Below are 20162 nucleotides of genomic sequence, written 5' to 3' on the forward strand. Positions count from 1 at the left end.
GAATTTACCTCAGGGGGTGATGTGACGTTCAGGAGTCTAGCCAACTGTACCCTGAATGGAAACATGCAGTCATTTGTGAGTTTTCTTGACCCTGCCCACCCCCAAAATCATAATAATAATTAATAATAAAAATAAAGTGGGTATACCAAATAAAACACACATCTCCATATTTGTGAGATTTTCTTATTTTTTCTTCTGATAAGGTTAAAGTACCTTTTGCTTAAAAAAAAATTTTCAGAAACACTCATTCTGATCCATATTAATGCCTCCTGACTGGGACTGTGATAGTTAGCTTCATGTCCCTTTGGGCCTGCTTGCAAGCCAAAGCCCTGCAGATCCAAAGCTAAACTCTTGGTTGTTCTTAAAGCAGTAGTTATAAAAGCTACTTTAGAGACACACAGGCTGAGCAGGGACCTGTCAGGTAGGCAGGGTAAGACAGCTCAGAGACCTGGGGCTCGGGGACTCAAGTGGACAGAAGTGGCAGACTTAATAGCCCCATCCACATTTAGGAATCTGAAAGGAAGGGGAGGTTTTTCTTGTTCCTCTCTCCTGCAGGAACTTGGCTAGCCAGATGAACCAGCAGGAACAATCTTGGCCTCAAAGTCCCACAAAACGGTAAAGTATGTCAGATTCTCCTTCCCCACATCAATAAGATGATAGCCCCCAACCACACAGCTGTCTCGTGTGTGTGTGTGTGTGTGTGTGTGTGTGTGTGTGTGTGTGTGTGTACGTGTGTGTACATACTTTCCCTATTGCTGAAGAATTGCATTATAGGTGGGCGGTGGTGGTGCACACCTTTAATCCCAACACTCGAGAGGCAGAGGCAGGCAATCTCTGAGTTTGAGAACAGCCTGGTCTACAAAGTGAGTTCCAGAACAGCTAGGACAGGCTTTAAAGCTACAGAGAAACCTTGTCTCAGAAAAACAAAAATATTGCTACTGTACTAGATTGAAATAGAATTATAACTTGAGAGCCAATGTCAGTTCTTCTAGCAATGAGAATGTAAAACAAACCAAGGTTTATGTATGCATTATGACTGTTAGTAAAATGTGCCACATAGAGAAATGAAAGAGACCATCACAGCTACAAACCCTGAAGCATTTCTAACACCAGTGTGTGAAAAAACAGTTTTCATTACCTGTAAGTAGAGTAATCCTAAAGTTGTAAGAAGGTCTGTATTTTCTGGCGAGAACCTATAACAGAGAGATGCTCACAAGGAAACCATGGCTATGCGATACAGACTTGTACAGCCATCTGCCCCACTGCCAACACCCAGGACCCTTTATTAAACCCCTTTCTTTCCCAAGTAAATTTCTGAGGGCAGTTTGGCAATTTCCTTCAAAAGCAAAACATCTCAATCCTGGCAACAGAGAAGACCTGCTCAGCAGAATGAAATGGGACTTAGACTCCAGACTCCTTTCCAAAGCTTCTAGCTAGCTAGCTAGCTAGCTATTTGGTTTTTCGAGACAGGGTTTCTCTGTAGCTTTGGAGCCTGTCCTGGAACTAGCTCTTGTAGACCAGGCTGGCCACAAACTCACAGAGATCCACCTGCCTCTGTATCCCAAGTGCTGGGATTAAAGGCGTGTGTCAGCACTGCCCAGCTAGAGTTTTTCTTTTGGACAAACAGCAACCTTAAAAAAGAACTGCGATGAATGACACATCACACTGAAAAGAATTAAGCGTAAGCCAAGTCAGTCAGGACACAATATGCTAGTCCTTCTGTTGAGAAGTCTCTCTGCCCCTTTCCCTATGCTTACAGTCAGCCTACTTCCTATGTCATTTAGGACTCCAAGGCCCCTGACACTGTGCTCTCTAAACTAACTTGCCAAACTAATCAAGGAGCTGGAGAGATGGCTCAGAGGTTAAGAGCACTGACTGCTCTTCCAGAGGTCCTGAGTTCAATTCCCAGCAACCACATGGCGGCTCACAACCATCTGTAATGAGATCTTGGTGCCCTCTTCTGGCCAGCAAGCATACAGACAGACAGAATACCATACATAATAAATAAATAAATCTAAAAAAGAAAGAAAGAAAGAAAGAAAGAAAGAAAGAAAGAAAGAAAGAAAGAAAGAAAGAAAGAAGGAAAGCACATACCAGCCCTTGGAAAGACTTAGACACTGGTCTCTCTCACTGATCCTTGTCTTTGTCAAAAAGCCAGGGTTGAGACCATCTATATATCATATCATCAGTGTCAACGGCTAACGCAACAAAGAGCAAGGAGCTGTCTCATCCTTGGAAGGAAGGAGGATGCTTGTTCCCTGTAGGAAGTACAGAACCTGCAGAGCTAAACCCAACCCATGCTGGAGCTGGCAAACTTTCTCAGTGAAACTGAGAATCTGCCTCTCACTTTTTGTAAAGTATATACATTTAAGTATACATTTTGATCATGTCCCTTCCCAAACCACATATGTAACTTGTGCTTCCTACTCTTCTGATTCCATCAGTAGTACCTATCCCCCGTCTAAGAACAGTCTTCTCCAAAGCTTTGGGTCTTGAACATACCTTCTCAAATACTCAACTGTCTAGTTTTGTCCTCTGGAAAGCCAATGACTCAAATCTTTTGAGTGGTCACTTTCACTACCCTCACTGGGGTTCACGTGCACTAACTCAAAATGCTACCTTGTATAGGATAAGGGTCAGGAACAGGCCTACTTTCAAGCATTACAGGAGCCTTTGACTTGTTCTATGGCTCCTTCCAACCTGTCCACATAAGCCTGACATTTTGATGATAGAAATTGCTATAGTGCTGGGCAGTGGTGGTGCATGTCTTTAATCCCAGCACTCAGGAGGGAGAGGCAGATGGATCTCTGAGTTCAAATCAGCCTGCTCTACAGAGGGAGTTTCAGGATAGCTAGGGCTACACAGTGGAACCCTGTCTCAAAAAAACAAAAACAAAAACAAACAAAAAAAGTAAGAAAGGGGGCTGGAGAGATGGCTCGGAGGTTAAGAGCACTGATTGTTCTTCCAGAGGTCCTGAGTTCAATTCCCAGCAACCACATGGTGGCTCACAACCATCTGTAATGAGATCTGGTGCCCTCTTCTGGTGAGTAGGCACACATGCAGATAGAACACTGTATACATAATAAAAAAAAAATTTAAAAAAAAAGTAAGAAAGAAATTGCTGTAGCTTACCAAACACAAGAGATTTTTCTGTCACAAAATGTGGTTAAATAAAATGCAGAAAGCAGTACTATGATTGACACGGCCAGGAAGTTCATCCTGTGGGCAACAACGCTAAAAAGTGACCAGTACACTGCACCAGTTCCAAACGTTAGTCCAGGAGTCACACATATTCTATTCTGTGATCAAACAAGACACCTGAGCATTTGACTACAGCTGTCCTATTTAAAAGAAACAAGTCAGTTGCAAAGGTAGGTGGATCTCTGTAAGTCTCAGGCCAACCTCGTCTACAGTGCAAGTTCAAGGCAGTCAGGGCTACATACTGAGATCCCATCTCAAAATAAATAAACAAAACAAGGCAATAACACACAGAAAAGACAAGATTTCATGTGTCCCCAGAGAGGGAACTTGGGACAGTGGCATGAGAAATTCAGTTATCCATTATCAACAGGTTAGACTACCCAATGATACATTTTAAACAAACAGCAACAACAAAACCCATGATATTAGGACTGGAATGCAGCGAATGCAGCCCAGTTGTAGCACTTGTGTTTGATTAAGCATGGGCAAAATTCTATCCTCAGCATAAAAAAACAGAATATCAGACTAAGAAAGCCAGATGTCTATTACTGCGCTAAGAGATTTCTGTTCCTAATATGATCTCTAGGAACATAGGATCTGCTATAAAGTATTAAAACTAGACAATCACACTGCCAGCTGACCTCATATTCTTGTTGAGTGCATGCCAGCCCACTTCCCCTGCAGCTGTGTGTTCCTACCTAATTTCAAAAAGTGTACAATTTTAGGGTTATGTAAAACTAGAGATGCTTACTCCATATTTAGCTTCCAGTATCATCTTCCTTCAATATGGCCTGGAACACACGTTATAATTAGTTACTCAGCTTTAAACATGCAGGTGAAAAAAAAAAAAAAAATCTAAGGAACCTAAATCCCAAGTTGGCCTGTGAAGCAGCTAGCCTCGAGTAGACACTGTTACAAAAGAAAGAAATCATCTATTCTCCAAAGAGTTTACATATCTGTTCCATTGCTTTTCTCATTGCTTCCAGAAGGTGTGCCCAACCTGTGCCCCTGGGCTGCATGCATTCCATAATAGCTATGAATGTGTCCCAACAAAAATAGCAGACTTACAGAAAACTAAGATTTTTTCGTGTGTGTATAATTTTTTTGTTATTCAATTGTGCAGTTCTTGAGGGTGAACTTTGTAGGTGATAATTTTGTGTTGCAATATTAAAAGGGTGGACATGCTGGTTAGAATCTAAGAGAAAGAGTCACTTACTCCACTGCTTTCTTGTAGATCTCAATGGCTTTGTCCAAGTCTCCCTCCAGTAAGTGGATCTTCCCCAGCATTATGTAAGTCAGATCATGCTTGTTAAGCTGGAGGGCACTGTGCAATTGGTCTTGTGCCTAATTAAAGGTTAATGGAGTAAATATAACCAAGTCAATAACATTGGAGGACAGTGGTTTTCTGTGGTGAATGTGAAGGCAGGCCTTTGGTGTTCTTATGTGGGAATAACTTGTCTCAGAAAATAGCTTTTGCCACCTAAACCCAAGCATAGCCTAGCTGGTCTTGCTGAGTTCATACAAGATAATCAAGTTTTGAATGTTTTTTGTTTGACATTTACACCTATGACTTCAACTTCATAACCCCAAAGGGACATCATAGTGCAGTATGGAATACCACAGCAAATTCGATTCCACCTACACTCCTGACTACCTGCACAACATTCTCCAGCTAGGCCTTGTTTTCCTCGATAATATGAAAACAAATGAATACAAAAGTTGTTCTTATTTATTCATTCAACAAGTACTCATTGAGTGCCTGTCTAGATGCTAACCAGGGTTAGCAAGAAAATAATGCTATGGCTGTGCCTGCCTTGTGGAGGCCCTGGGTTCAGTCTCCAACACCACACAACAAAGAACAAACATAAAATAACTTTTTGCTTGGAGAAGCCTACATCTTAGTAGGCTGAATAAAACTTTTGCTCATTCACTGATTAATGAGGGCTTCTATAAATGCCACTTGTTGTGTCTGTTTAGCCTATTAGGCTTTATAATAAATCTAAATATAACTCTCCATCTCAGTATAGGTCCAAAGACTAATCCTCCCTCTCCCCTGACTTAGCTATACTATGAACAGGAATGTACCTGATAAAAATATTCTCGGAAGAGAAAATTTAATCAGCTGTACAAAACTATAGATTCACCAAGAAAATTTATGTATCCCACTGAATATATATTTTATTATATGTCTTACAAAAAATAATTCTTACACTCTAATTGCTAATAATGCATATATCTTTTTCATATCCCTGAAAGATAGACTAGGTTTTACTGTGATCTTGCAAACCCTTGTTAAATGGGTATTAATAAGAGTCAGTCTTGGTGGCAGTAAAAAAAAAAGAACAAAGCCTCATACACCAGGTTACGAAGCAAACTACCTAATCACCACCACTACCCTACAGAACTCTCAAAAATTCATCTGTTCCTCAGTTAAGACATGCATCTAGGGCTGAAGAGATGGCTCACCAGTTAAGAATATTGCCTGATCTTTCAGGTGACCTGGGGTTCAAGTCCCAGCACCCAATTGATGGCTCAGAATCACATGTTAACTACAGTTCCAGAGGATCTAAAGTCCTAGGCTCCAAAGGAACCAGGCACACACATAGTACTCAGACATACATTCAGGCAAAACAACCATAGCCATAATAAAATTTAAAAATTCAGTTTTAATTAAAGAAAAAAACAGGTATCTATTCCCTAATTTGAGAGCCAAGGTCAGCTTAACATGCTTTGTCTTATGTCAAAGTCTTAGAACACAGATTTGTTCAGAGTAAAATATAAATTCATATCAGAAGAAAATCTTATCATGAATCAAAATTTAATCCACTTAAAATTCATTTTCATTGACCTTAAAAGAAAAAAAAAATCAAGGCCAGGCATGATAGTGCATCTTTAATCCTGGCATTCGGGAGGCAGAGGCAGAAAGATCTCTGAGTTTGAGCCCAGCCTGGTCTACAGAGTGAGTTCCAGGACAGCCAGGGCTACATAGAGAAACCTTGTCTCAAAAAACAAAAACAAAACAAAAAGTAAAAATTGGTTGTTGTCAAAGCATAAAATGGTTCTTATGGTCATGACGATGCCTCAAGGTGCGCACATGTTTCTTTGAAACAGTGTCTCACTAGCCTTAGACTGGTCTCAAACTCAGACTCTTCTGAAATTAGTCTCTCAACTGGTGAAATTTCAGGAGTGTGCCACAATGGCCTGAGAAGGTTCACTTTTTGATTTGTTTCTATGTTAGAACATTTAATGGGAGGTAGAGAGAAGGCAACTGGACCAGCACTGATAGTCTAGAATCCACCCCCCAACCCACTTTTTGGTTTTTCAAGACAGGGTTTCTCTGTAGCTTTGGAGCCTGTCCTGGAGCTCTTGTAGACCAGGCTGGCCTCGAACTCACAGAGATCCACCTGCCTCTGCCTCCCGAGTGCTGGGATTAAAGGCGTGTGCCACCACCGCCTGCCCCTGCTCCTTTTAAAATCAAAAGTAGTAAAAAATAGGCTGGAGAGATGGCTCGGTGGTTAAGAGCACTGTCTGCTCTTTCATGGATTCAGGTTCAATTCTTAGCACCCATATGACAGCTCACAACTGTCTGTAACTCCAGTTCCAAGGGATCTGACACCCTTACAACAGACATACATGCAGACAAAACACTATTATACATAAAATAAAAATAAATCATAAAAAGTAGGAAAAACGAGTAATTTTTCAATTAATTGACAAGTATTAACATGGCAATAACTATAAAAAGCAATTTTTACTCCTCAAGGAAAAATTTACTCTACTGCAGACACAATGGACAGTGGCTCTTCTGTGACAAATGAACCACAGTGAATTCCAGTCAATCACCATCACCATTTTTATGAATTACCTTGTTGAACTCCTTTAGGTAAGTATAGCACACTCCCAGGTTATGGCAGATCTCCTGAACAAAAGAAAGGAAGGTAGTTAGGTGTTAGGCTACAGTTAGCAATAGAGCACAGCCATCTAAAGACTGTAGTTGAAGGTTTTGTGTTCATAAATACACATGATTCTACAAAAAAATTTTCCTAAATGTATTTTTTTAATTAAAATTATAAAATGTATGTTTGGAGTGATGGCTCAGCAATTAGGAGCACTGGTTGTTCTTGCAGAGGACCTGAGTTTGAGCACCCACATAGCAGCTCCAGTTCCAGGGAGTTACATGCCCTCTTCTGGCATCCAAGAACCAGGCATATATGTGGTGCACAGACATACATGAGACAAAAAAAACACCCAGACACAAATAATTTTCAAAAAATTGTAAGATGCAAAGGAGCAGACAGAATCTTCCCAGATCTATGGCTGATTTGATGAAACCTATAGCATAGGTCAGTGGGGCAAATCCATTCTTTTCCTTTGTAAATTACACTTTATCAGCATACAGACTTCCTATGGCTCTTCTATACTAGAACTAAAACTACAGAGTTATGTATCTGTAAGTGTAAAAAGATGCAATACTGTATAAATACATGTAATAACTATATACTAAATAGTCCTTTACAAAAAAAAAAAGTCTGCCAACCTCTAACCTGCAGAAAAGAAAGATGAATCAAAAATCCACAGTGACCACCTTGGCTGCTGACAATTTCTAATTCTAGTTCACTCTAAGACTGGTCTGTCTTCTGACCTAAGTGTTGTGAAATCTCTGGAATTCCTTTGTAATAAATCTGACTTTAGTAGCTGTAGAAAAGAAACCAGGAGTATGAAAAGTGTTCCTGGGGGGAGCTGGAGAGATGGCTCAGTGGTTTAAGGGTACTGACTGTTCTTCCAGAGGACCCGGGTTCAGTTTCCAGCACCCACATGGCAGCTCACAACTGTCTGAAGATCCAGTTGCAGGGGATCTGACACCTTCACACCAATGCACATAGAATAAAGTTAAATAAACCATAAAAATATTTAAAAAAAAGAAAAGAAAAGTGTTCCTGGAAGGCAGCAAGGGCCCAGGGCCCTATAAGTGGTAGGGACACAACTCGGTTTCAGGAACACAGACCACAGGGCTCAGAGACAACTAGTTTAATATGTTCTACATCTCCTAGAACAACAAAACAATCAGTAGTAGATGACCTATTATACAGTAGACTTGATGCCAGATGTTTTCATATATATTGTTTTAATTTTCCAAGAAATCTACAATATCAATATAGTTTTTTTTTTGTTTTGTTTTGTTTTTTTTTTTTTTTTTTAGTTTTATAGGAGATGGAAGCTCGGAGAAGTTAGTTTCCTAACACAGAAAGTGACAACATTAGGATTTTTCCTTCTTTCTTTAGTTTATAACCAGGAACTCCACCGACTCATGAGCCTGACAACCATCCAATCCTTATCCTATCTATTACTATTATTATATAACCAAGAACCAGATAGTGTAACATTTCACTCACAAGTATTTCAGTATGTTTCTCAAATGAAAAGGTCTTTTTTTTTTCTTTTTCTTTTCGTTTTTTTCAAGACAGGGACGACATGGTCTTTAAAAAAAAACTTCAGGGGGCTGGAGAGATGGCTCAGAGGTTAAGAGCATTGCCTGCTCTTCCAAAGGTCCTGAGTTCAATTCCCAGCAACCACACGGTGGCTCACAACCATCTGTAATGGGGTCTGGTGCCCTCTTCTGGTCTGCAGACATACACACAGACAGAATATTGTATACATAATAAATAAATAAATATTTAACAACAACAAAAAAAAAACTTCAGGGCTGAAGAGATGACTCAACAGTTAAAAGCACTTGCAACTCTTCCACAGACTTGGGTTCAGTTCCCAGCACCCACATGATTGCTCACAGCTATATATAACTCCACTTCAAGGAGATGCAATGTCCTCTTCTGGCCTTGCAAATACTTCCCACATTGCACATATGCAGCCAAAGCACCAACACACAAAAGAAAAATAAGTAAATTTTTTAAAAAAGTTGTTTTAAACCTACCTGAAAAACAAAAACAAAACCAGTATCTGTCTCATAAAGGTCTCACATTTTAAAATTATTTCTCTTAAACTACAATTGAAATAATGTCTACATTACCAATCACTGTGCCTTCAGCTCAAGCCTGTCTCCAAAACTTGTACATATTCCATTTCTTCATGCTATAGAAGTACATGAACAGACAAGAGAAACACCACCTTTCTTGTCATTAATGCTCTGCATACTAATTGACCCCTAACCTTGTGAATCACTGCTGTAGGTGATATTGGAGAAGATAGCATCAATATTCCTCAAACAACTAACAGCACAGGAAATGTGGAAAGAAAAGCAGAATCCTATCTCTTTGAGAAAAGGACAGCAGTATCCAGGAACATCCTGCCAAGGCAGTAGACACTGCAAAAAGATCTCAGGTATAGTTAGCAATCACACACTGCAGGCTGCAATCTACTTCTGTTCTTCCACTACCTCGCTATGTGCCCTTTGCCATGCCATTCCATCTCCAAAGCCTCAGATTTCTCTCTTGACATTAGTGGAAATTCTCCCTACTTAACAGTTGATTCTGAAGTCAAGACAATTGCATGCAGGATTATTATCCCCTTGTTAGAACCGGATTGTGGAATATCATGATGAGTACAAGAAAGTAGAGCTAAAAGATTTCCTACAGACATTTATCAGGATCACATAGATGGTATCTGGCTGTTCGCTGTCCCAGGTGAGCTCTTTCAGCTCCACAGAGCAGCAGATGGGCTTCATCTCCCCTTTGCCCAGCACTCCTGACTCATCTTCCACCTTTTTTTTCTGCTCTTCCTGAATTCCATTCTCAACTCACTGCCAAAGGACTATCTCAGCCAGTTTCATAGTTTCAGTTACTAACTTTATGTTCCTGACTCTAAAATGTTCATATATAACCTAGAACATCATTTATATCCAAATATACATTGGACATACAATAACAGAAAACAAAAGGTACATTAAAAGCCAGAGTTGCTGTATCTGATAGAAAGTGACAATTAGTGTAGAGACAGGGCTGACACACTCAGACACGAGACACACTCTTGTTTTCCTTTTCTAGGGCGTCTCCCATTTACTAATAGGGAATCCTATTCCAGTTGAGTTCCAGTTCAAAAGGTATGTTCTAGCCTTCCTTTCAGAGGCTGTGGCTGAATCACAGGCTCTATCAGGGCTTGCTCTTTCTAGCTTCTTTGAGCTCCTTATCTAAGAATTAATATTTCTGAGCTGCAGCAGTCATCAGTTAACTAACTATGAGTAAGTCTCAGCCCTGAAATTCTACGACTACCAAATGAAAGTTAAAACCAGTGACATGGGTTTTCATAGGTGAGAAAAACCTTAATTTGTAAAGAGAATGCTTAGTCTGATTTTGTGCTGTACTTACATATAATTCCAAATTTATATAAATAGATGATGGAAATAAAGGGATAGGGAAAGTGACTATGGTCAAGCTATGAAAATATCACAATAAAATCCATTGCTTTGTACAATTAATACACACTAATAAGAAAAAGAAGACATTGGAAGGAAAGTACTCAAAGGGCCACTTAAAGTTGTCATGACCCAAAGAAAGGCAAAAGAAATAGCTGACTGATTGCCAAGCAGATAGGGAAAATATGAAATGTGCAATGAGACATCTATTGCTGATGCTTTCAAATTTCAAAGGTAAAGCAACTCAACTCCTAAAGTTCTTGGAAATCAGATGGGATAATCATACCAAGAATCAGAGCAGTGAAAAACTATCAACAACACTAACAGCTGGAAACTATACAAAGATGCCTGCACAGTTATGTCGAAATGTCATGCTAAAAACAGAATCAAGAAGACAATTTGATCATCTAAGAATTCTAGACAAGGGGGGCTGGAGAGATGGCTCAGAGGTTAAGAGCATTGCCTGCTCTTCCAGAGGTCCTAAGTTCAATTCCCAGCAACCACATGGTGGCTCACAACCATCTGTAATGAGGTCTGGTGCCCTCTTCTGGTCTGCAGGCATACACACAGACAGAATATTGTATACATAATTAATAAATAAATAAATAAATAAAAGAAAATCTTTAAAAAAAAAAAGAATTCTAGACAAGGGCCCAGTACTATGGAGGCAGAAGGAAGGTAGACCTCTCTGAGTTTGAGGCCAGCTTGCTCTACATAATGAATCTGAGGCGAATCAGGGCTATACACATAATTGGACCCTGTCTCCAGAGAAAAAGCTACTTGATAGATGGAACCATTAACATGCTAAGAAAGAAATGATGCTTCTTACCCAATCTTTCTGATTAAGTTTAGCTGCTTCATTATATACTTCAATGGCGGCTTTATGTTTTCCCAGGAGAAATCTGTAAAAGTACATTTTCTAAAATTATTCAAATTTCATTATTTTTGGTTTGTTTTGAGGCAGGTTCTCATGTAATTCAGGGTAGCCTCCAATTCACTGTGTAACCAAGGATGGCCTTAAACATCTGATCCTCATGTCTCCACTTTCAAGTACTAGGATTACAGGTGTATACTGCCATACCCAGATAACCTAAACTCCTCTAAGATTCACTCTACAAGTTCCCATTTTACACATATTCCATTGAGCTAAAACTTGTTAAATTTGAGCTGGTTGTGTGGGAAAAGTAAGGGACGGTGCTGTGTCCCAAGAGCAGAAGCTTCAGAGATAAGGCTTGCATTGGCAGTTGTTCTAAAGCCTTAGTCTCATACACACCAATGTTGGTGGCACTCTTCTGTAACTAGTTCCTGTAGCACAAATAATAAAAAACCAGATACTGGGGTTCAACCTGATGATCGAAAAAACAAAGGAGTCAGCCACTGGCTCTTACCTCTACCTCAGACCAAAAATGGGCAAGATCCTGTTCTCCACGAATCCTGAAGATTAAACAGCCCACACTCCACACTTCCTTGAGTTCCTGTCTCTTCCCCCTTATATTTCTCTCTCTGCCCAGACCTATCACTCCTGTCTTCACCTTGCTAGTGCTAGGAATAAAGGCGTGTGAGCCCAAGTGCTGGGATCACCTTTATGTGAGCTCTGTTTCTCTTTTAGATACATTCAGTCTTATATGATGGCCTTGAACTAACAGAGGTCTGTCAGCCTTTCAGAGTCCTGGGATTAAAGGTGTGCACTACTACTCCCTGGTCTGTATGGCTGACTAGTATGGCTGCTTTGCCCTCTGATCTTCAGGCAAGCTTTATTTATTAAAACACAAATAATATACTACTATATTTCCCCTTTTTTGTCTAAAAAAAGGCTATAACTAATATAAGAAAAACTATATACAATAAATACAATAACTACAGGTAATAATTACAATATATACAAGTAATAAATACATCAACAACATCTAGTTTATTTGCATTTGACAAATTCAGAGAAAATATTCTATATTTATGCTATCTTGGTGAGTCCAAAGACTTGTACCTAATTTACTTTCTATCACAGCTTGCTTTCTATGTCTGGTAAACAAAGAAAACTATATCTAATCTTCAACTCCTTCAGAGACACAAGAAGGAAATAATATTAACTGAGTAAGCAGAAAGTACAAGCAAGCGACTTCCAAAAACAATGAGAAATAGCAGGAACAGCTGGCTGCCTGGACAGTCATCTACAATTCCTCTGTGATATTGGAGCATCCATCTTCAGCCTACAGGCCCAGCACTTCCAACAGACTTCTCTGTGAAGCAGGATATTCTGAAGGGCTGTCTCTCTTTGTCTTGACAATATTTGGCACTCACTTTTCTTTTGTGTCGTGCTTGTCCAATTAGGACAGCATACTGTTAGCAGTTGAGGCAAGGGCACTTTCTTGCCCAGTGGCTTACTTTTGCCACAAAGAAAATAAACTCTATGTGGAGTTTCTTCACTGTCTATCATTTTCTCTGAAGTAGATTCATGCTGCCAGCAGGCATGTTTCATTGTCATAAAAAAAAAGAATCTATGTTATTAAAACATCTTAAATACCATATTCTCTAGATCTCTGAAGTGTCTTAAGATGACCTGTCTATCTAAAATATATGTTTGTTTGACCTTGAAAACATATCTAATATGACTACAGTTTGATTATAATAGGTGATTAACTACTAACCTGCATGTCCTTATTATCCTAAACAGTTAGTAATAATAATTTTCAAGGACTAGAAATTTGCACTGCATTGTTAAATGAGTTGTATAGGTACAATACCTTGAACAACAGTAGAAATGTATGTTCTAACAAAATTAATCTCAAATTTGTATCAGTAAAAAAATTATATACAATATATAAAAGTCCAATCCAATGTAAAATATTTAAAACTAGTAGTTGCTTTTTAAAAGCCGACTTAATAATCTAACTTTTTATCTTATCACATCTATATCCTCCCTTTTTTCTTTTCAGAGTAGATTCAATAATCTACCCTTTTATTGTATCTTATGTATCCCCTTTTTTTCTTTTCATATAGGTGTTTCATTATTAAATTTACTTTCTGCTATCTGGGATGACTGTATCTTTAGGGGATCATGAAGAGAAAAATTTGGAATACTTATCAAGTCCTGGGAGAGGTAGCTCTATCATTTATTGTCCATTCTCTGTGTATTGGGAAAGTGCAGGGCTTGTCTCAAGTCCTGGCTAGAGTAGTCTGTGAGGCTGGATCATCTCAGCTAGCCACCTCAAAATTGTTCTGAACAGTTTGTAGTCCAAAATCGATCTTTAGATAGTGTTTTTCAACTTAGTGGTGTTATCATAGTCCTGGAGGAATTGTTGTTGTGGGGCCCCATCCTCCTTTCGGAAACTTCAAAGGTCGCTCATGGTTCACTGAAGAAAACTGATAGAGACTCAAACCCAAAATCATGTACAGGAAGGTAGATAAAACCTTTTTTCTAGAATTAGTTAGTACTCTATATGATCATTAATATCATGACAAAAAGTTTAATATATATTAATATATATTACATATTATACAATATATTATATATTATAATATATTAAATTATATTTATATATTTTATGAATATGTAATTTATATATTTATGTAATATATAATTTATATTTTTATATATTATATGTTATATATTATAATATATTAAATATATATATATCTTACAAAACTTATACCTTAAGAAAAGCTGATAAAGAGTCAAAATAAAACCAAAGGATTTTGAGATTTATGTCTATAAAACAGTCCCTAAATTTTTGTTTTTCTTCTGTCCCATATCAGGTGGCTCTTCTGTCATGAGACAGAGATTTTTAATTTTACTTTAACAAGCGTGCTTGGGTTTAGAGAAGGAGAGAGCCACACTCCAAGTCCAAAGCCAGTTTTAATCTTTAATTGGACTGGGACTACAAAAAGACCATTTGCATTATATGTCTGTAGAGAACAGCAGAAACAAACATTTGGGAAGATTTAAGAAATGTTATCCTATTGGAAATGTGATATGCCAATAAGTCAATTTACTCTTTTACTTGGGAATTTTTTCCTAGGTGATTTGTCCTTTTTCTTCAGATGTCCCATCTGTTCAGTGGTCTTCTGATTCCTTAGTTGCATACCTTTATTCTCCTAAAAAACAGAAACAAAACCCTTCCCCAATCCTAATTTTGAGGAGATTGTCTTTTGGCAAGTTATATCTGATCAAATGATTGGAGGTGTGTTATGAATATGGTATGATTCCTGTTCCTCATTGTATTTTGTAACAGAATAAATAATGAAGTCAATTCTGTATCATCTGGTATAAGTTCAGTGGTTTCAACATGCAAAACAACTCTTTCTTCGTATTGTGAATTAGTACCTATGTTGAGAGGTTCTTTAAAATCCCTAGTACCATAAGAAGAGCATATAATTGACTTTTTGGCAGAATCATAAGGGTTTTGATCTACTTTATTTAAATTTTCTGATTTGTAACCTGCCTTTGCTGATTTATTTGCATCACTATAGAATATAGGGGTTCCAGTTATTGGTGTGTCCCGTACAATGCAAGGAAAGATCGAGTTAGTTCTCTTTATAAGTTGAATGGCTGCTTTGCTCTCTGATCTTTAGGCAAGGTTCATTTATTAAAACACAAATAATATACCACTATAACTTCCTATAGCATTCTATAAAAATAAACAAAAAAGTCAAATGATATGCCATTAAGCACAAGCTGCCATTATTTATCAACATCATCCAATAAGGGCATGTCTTTCCCTCCTGAATCAAAGTTTCTTTCCTTGATCATGAGTTTGAAGGAAAAAAAATGACTTTTATGTAAAAATGATGCAAGTCTGAATGGCAGTGTAGGGAGGAACATAGAGGTGGCACTGCATAGAACACTGGACTATTCTGAAAAAGTTTATGAAGACTTCAGAAGTGTTTTCATTTAGGAATTTGGAGGTCATTCACTCAAAATACCACAAGCTTATTATATGTCAAATACTCCACTAAATAACAGAACAGGCTGTGAGTTGCTTATATGACTACAGAAGAGTTATGGTATAAACACATTATGACAAACAGTGTTTTCATTCAACAAAAATACCTGAGTTCCTTAATATTAGCTGACTTCCAGATTAATCCATGGTCTCCAAAATGAAGCCCATTCTACCATTCAGTATTCACTGGCCTCCCACCTCACAGGCATCTGGCTGCCAGCAACAGGCTCTCCCTAGAATGCATTTCAGGAGAAAGCCTTTTTATTTTTCTAATTTTTTTTTTCAGACAGGGTTTCTTTGTTCTGGAACTTACTCTGGCCTCGAACTCAGAGATCTACCTGTCTCTATCTCCGCAGTGCTCGGATAAAAGGTGTGTACCACCACTGCCTAGCCCAGGAGAAATCATTTTATGTGGTTCTCTGTGATTGCTCCAATACTCACAAAGATCTGGCCACCTGTTTGAGATTATCAGCACACTGAGGGCTGAGAACAGCACACGTCTGAAAGAGTTCTAGGGATTCTTGGATATTTCCTTCCAGGCGGAAAATCAGTGCTGCCAAGCAAAAGAAAATACAGAAAATAAACCATATTCTTGGACAAAGAGGATGGCATCAGATAAACTGGAGGAGGAGGAAAAATTCCACATTAGAGAAAGGGTTGAATAACTTTGAAGCCAGTCACTTATCACCAAATGAGCAGAAGCGAGTAAAGTGTCAGTAAGGTAAACCTGTAATAAGCTAACTTCCACCTGCCCTCTGCTCCCAGTATCCTACCCAGACTCCCAGCATCTTACCCAGATAACTGGTCTTTTTGCATATCACAGAAATTCTTCATAATATTTTGGCTGGGTGGTGGTGGCACACGTACCCAAGCACTTGGGAGGCAAAGGCAAGCAGATCTCTGAGTTTGAGTTTGAGGCCAGCCTGATCTACAGAGTGAGGTCCAGGACAGCCAGGACTGTTATATAGACAAACCTTGTCTCAGAAAACAAAAAACAAAACAAACAAAACAAACAAACAAAAAAAACCTTTGAAGGGATGGAGGTGGCTCAATTTGTTAAGTGTATTTGTTACTCTTGCAGAAGACTAGAGTTCAATTCAATTCCCAGTATCCACATGGTGGCTCACAACCATCTGTAATTCCAGTTCCAGGAAATCCACTGCTCTCTACTGGCCTCCACAGGCATCAGGCATGAAAATGATACAGACATACACGTAGGCAAAACTGTCAAACATGTAAAATAATAATTTTAACATATATTTAAAAATAAAAAACATTCAGGCTGGAGAGATGGCTAGGGGTAATAGCATTGGCTGTTCTTCCAGAGATCTTGAGTTCAATTCTCAGCAATCACATGGTGGCTCACAACCATTCCTAATGAGATCTGATACCCTCTTCTGGCCTACAGGTGTGCATGCAGGCAGAACACTGTATACATAATAAATAAATAAATCTTAAAAATATATTCACCTGGTGTCATGCTCTAGCCCCAGGTGCATGTGCAACACACACACAGAATTGTGTTCAAATTTCAAAGGATAGTGACTAAGACTTTTGTGAGACAGTAGCTGAATTTAAGTATTCCCTAAGTTATTTGGTTGTTTTATTTCCCAAGAACCTAGACTAAATATATTTTTTAGTAAGGAAAGAAACAGTGTGTCTTACCTTGGACATAGATTGCATATTCACATAATCCCTGAGTCTCCTGAAGCTGTTCTTTAATCACAGCCTAAAAGAGAAGAACACTTGAGTAGTGATTAAATGTTGCCAAGAAAACAGTAGAAATAGGCAAGGGCATAGATGAGATACCTAGGATACTAATAATGACTAGTCAGGTAGTTCCTTCAAGATTTTTGTTTTTCTTACCATCACTTATTTTAGAATGAGGCTAGCAATCTGAACCCTCATTTAGAATACTTTTAGGAATGAAAAGACAGCTCAGCAGTAAGGGAACTTGTTGCTCTTCCAAAGGACTGGGGTTCGATTACCAGCACCTAAAAGGCAACTCATGACTGTCTGTAACTCCAGTACCTGATGCCAAAATTCTGGCCTCCTCCAGCACTGCTTGCATGCAGTGCACAGACATACATGTAGGCAAACATCCACACACACATATATTTAAAAATTTTTAAGTTTTCTGTTTTTGCATTATTTAAAAAAGGAGCCATGAATTGTGGCACATGCCTACAATCCCAGAACTCAGGAGGTGGAGACAAAGATCAAGAAATCATCCCCTACTAACTATCAAATTTGAGACTAACCTGGGCTACATGAAACCCTGTTTCAAACAAAACCAACGAAAAGATGACAAATATGACGACCACAGTGACCCTAAAGTCTACACTACTGTCTTGGGCTGGCGTGGAGGCAAACACACTTTTAATCCCAGCACTCAGGAGGCAGAGGCAGGTGAATCTCTGTGAGTTCGAGGACAGCCTGGTCTACTGAGGAAGCTCCCGGTTAGCCAGGGATACAAAGTGAGACCATATCTTTTAAAAAAATTTAATTAAGCTACTATCTGGTTCATGACAGAGAGAATTTCTCAACCCCTTTTTCAAATCTAATTAGTTAAGCTAGGAAAACATGAGAAAACTTCTAAGTACCCTTGCAGACACTAGGGATTCTCTGATCAGCAAATCACATGAACTCTAAACTGTGATGGGCTCGGCTCAGGTGCTTTAGAAGCTCAAAAGACAGCATCTGATTCCAACTCAGAGAATTAAGGAAGGCTTTCTAAAGTGAAGTTTCAAACTGTGTGTTGGCAAGGAGTGGAAGAAAAGCTGAAGCAAAAGAGAGGGTCAGAAAGAGAAGGACTGAAAATGTCATACTAAAGGGTTTGAGCATATGGGGAAAATTGTGATAGCTTTAAGCAGGTAGGAACCTGGTCCTATTTGCTATACAGAAACACACTAAAAAAGAGAAAAGATTAAAGTCAAGGTTGATAAACTATTATTTAAAATAATGAAGTTTAAAGCAGGAAGGTAGGGGGTGCAAATTCAAGACATTCACTGCCATGCTGTGCTGTGGACACTGCTGGCCCAGTCTGCCTCTCATCCCTTCCATTGCTGCAGTCCCTCACCTTGCATGCTTCATAATCCTTCCGGATATAGTGGAGATGAATCAGCCAGTTCTGTTTCTCCACAATAGGAAACTCTGGAGCTGGAAAGTATATTTTGACATAACAAACAATATAATCAGTGTTAGATCTTCTCCCTTAGCATGTCATGTCTAAACTAACCATAAGTAATTATGATACCATATTAAATTCTTCATGGAATATGTAAATATCTTGTTTTCTGAATTATATTTATTTTGTGCCTCTCCATGTGTGGGTACACATGTTCCACAGCTGTATATATACTTCTGTATAAACAGAAGTCAGTGGACAATATTGAAGAAGTTGGTTCTCTCCTTCCACCATGTGGGTCCTATGGATTGAATCTGGACTATCAGGGTGGTAGCAGGTCCCTTAACTCACTGATCTATTTTGTTGACCCTTGGACTAATTCTTGGTTGATATACAGTCCTCTTCTAGGCCTGTGGTCAACTGACCCATGGGTCTGACTCTAGAGAAAGGGTAAAATACATACCGGACTGACAATCACAGCACATACTAACTAGCCCTACTAACTAACTCAATCATTTGGTTATTAAATGAGGTAACACAGAATGATTTTCATATCCAGAAATGGAATAAAAATACTAATAATTTTATCAGATACTTGCATAATTACAACTGAATTTCATAAATCTCAACTACTCAGAAGGCTGTGAAAGAAGTATTTTCAGTTCAAGACCAGCTTGAATGAATTTAAAGATAAATAGGGCATGGATTTTTCCCTCAGGAAATTAACAAAAGAAAAAAAGTTTTTAAATAAAATTAAATGGCACACTTATTAAACATATGCATAAAATTAGTGAAGTTCTGATTTGTACAAGAATTGAATGCTTATTACACAAATAAAAATTAGTGTACACTGACATATTAACCAAAGAACATTTAAGTACACTACAGGTCACTAATAAATCTAACTGAATAAAATAAAAACTAGATATTGTGTAAGGGCTGAACCATTTCCTAACATGCTTTACAAAGCTCTGCTATATATATATATATATGTATATATATATATATATAATAGAATCAATAAGACAAAGAAACAGGTACATATATACACACACACACACACACACACACACACACAAAGAAATTACAGACCTTTTTTTGGTCTGGGTTTTTGAGATTCAGGAACCTGAGTTTTCTGAAATGAAAGAAGTTATCTGTGTTAAAGCAGCCCATGTATTGCTAATTAAAAGCACATTCATTTAACAAGAATGATCAGTAACTCACCAGCCATGTAATCAATCCATTAAACGAAGAGATGTATAAAAAGAGGCATTATGATTATGACTTAAATTACCACATTATTCTTTGGCTATCCAACTTGCTCATAATGCATAATACATATTATATATGCATTTATAACTTACCAAAATTACAATGTATAAAATATACTCATATTAATACACTAAACTGTTAGATACCTCATAAAGTATATTTAATGTTCTACTTCTCTGAAGCCAAACCAGAAAATGTTTTTATATTGTGTGTGTCTGTGTACTCATGTGCACGTGCAGAGGGTCATCCTTCA

The 20162-nt window shown here is 38.3% G+C and overlaps 1 protein-coding gene across 9 annotated transcripts in view; it reads right to left on the minus strand.

The window, feature by feature from the left end:
• Positions 1–20162, minus strand: part of Bbs4 (Bardet-Biedl syndrome 4) — a 39529-nt gene that overhangs the window by 7024 nt on the left and 12343 nt on the right. For 3 of the 9 annotated variants that reach the window (XM_048423919.3, XM_048423915.3, XM_048423918.3), the window contains exons 2-9: positions 19730–19772; positions 18590–18669; positions 17176–17239; positions 15952–16063; positions 11400–11472; positions 7067–7120; positions 4418–4545; positions 1139–1193 (exon numbers count right to left, since the gene is read on the minus strand). In XM_048423919.3, coding sequence (XP_048279876.2) covers positions 1139–1193; positions 4418–4545; positions 7067–7120; positions 11400–11472; positions 15952–16063; positions 17176–17239; positions 18590–18669; positions 19730–19772 — 609 coding nt within the window. Of the gene's footprint in view, positions 1–8; positions 52–1138; positions 1194–3952; positions 3993–4417; positions 4546–7066; positions 7121–11399; positions 11473–15617; positions 15637–15951; positions 16064–17175; positions 17240–18589; positions 18672–19729; positions 19773–20162 lie in introns of those variants that run through there. The other 6 variants (XM_048423916.3, XM_087905284.1, XM_085689152.2 and 3 more) reach the window with 6 other exon arrangements.

This window comes from Myodes glareolus, chromosome 4, assembly GCF_982192425.1.
Source record: "Myodes glareolus chromosome 4, mMyoGla1.1, whole genome shotgun sequence".
Lineage (NCBI taxonomy): Eukaryota > Metazoa > Chordata > Mammalia > Rodentia > Cricetidae > Myodes > Myodes glareolus.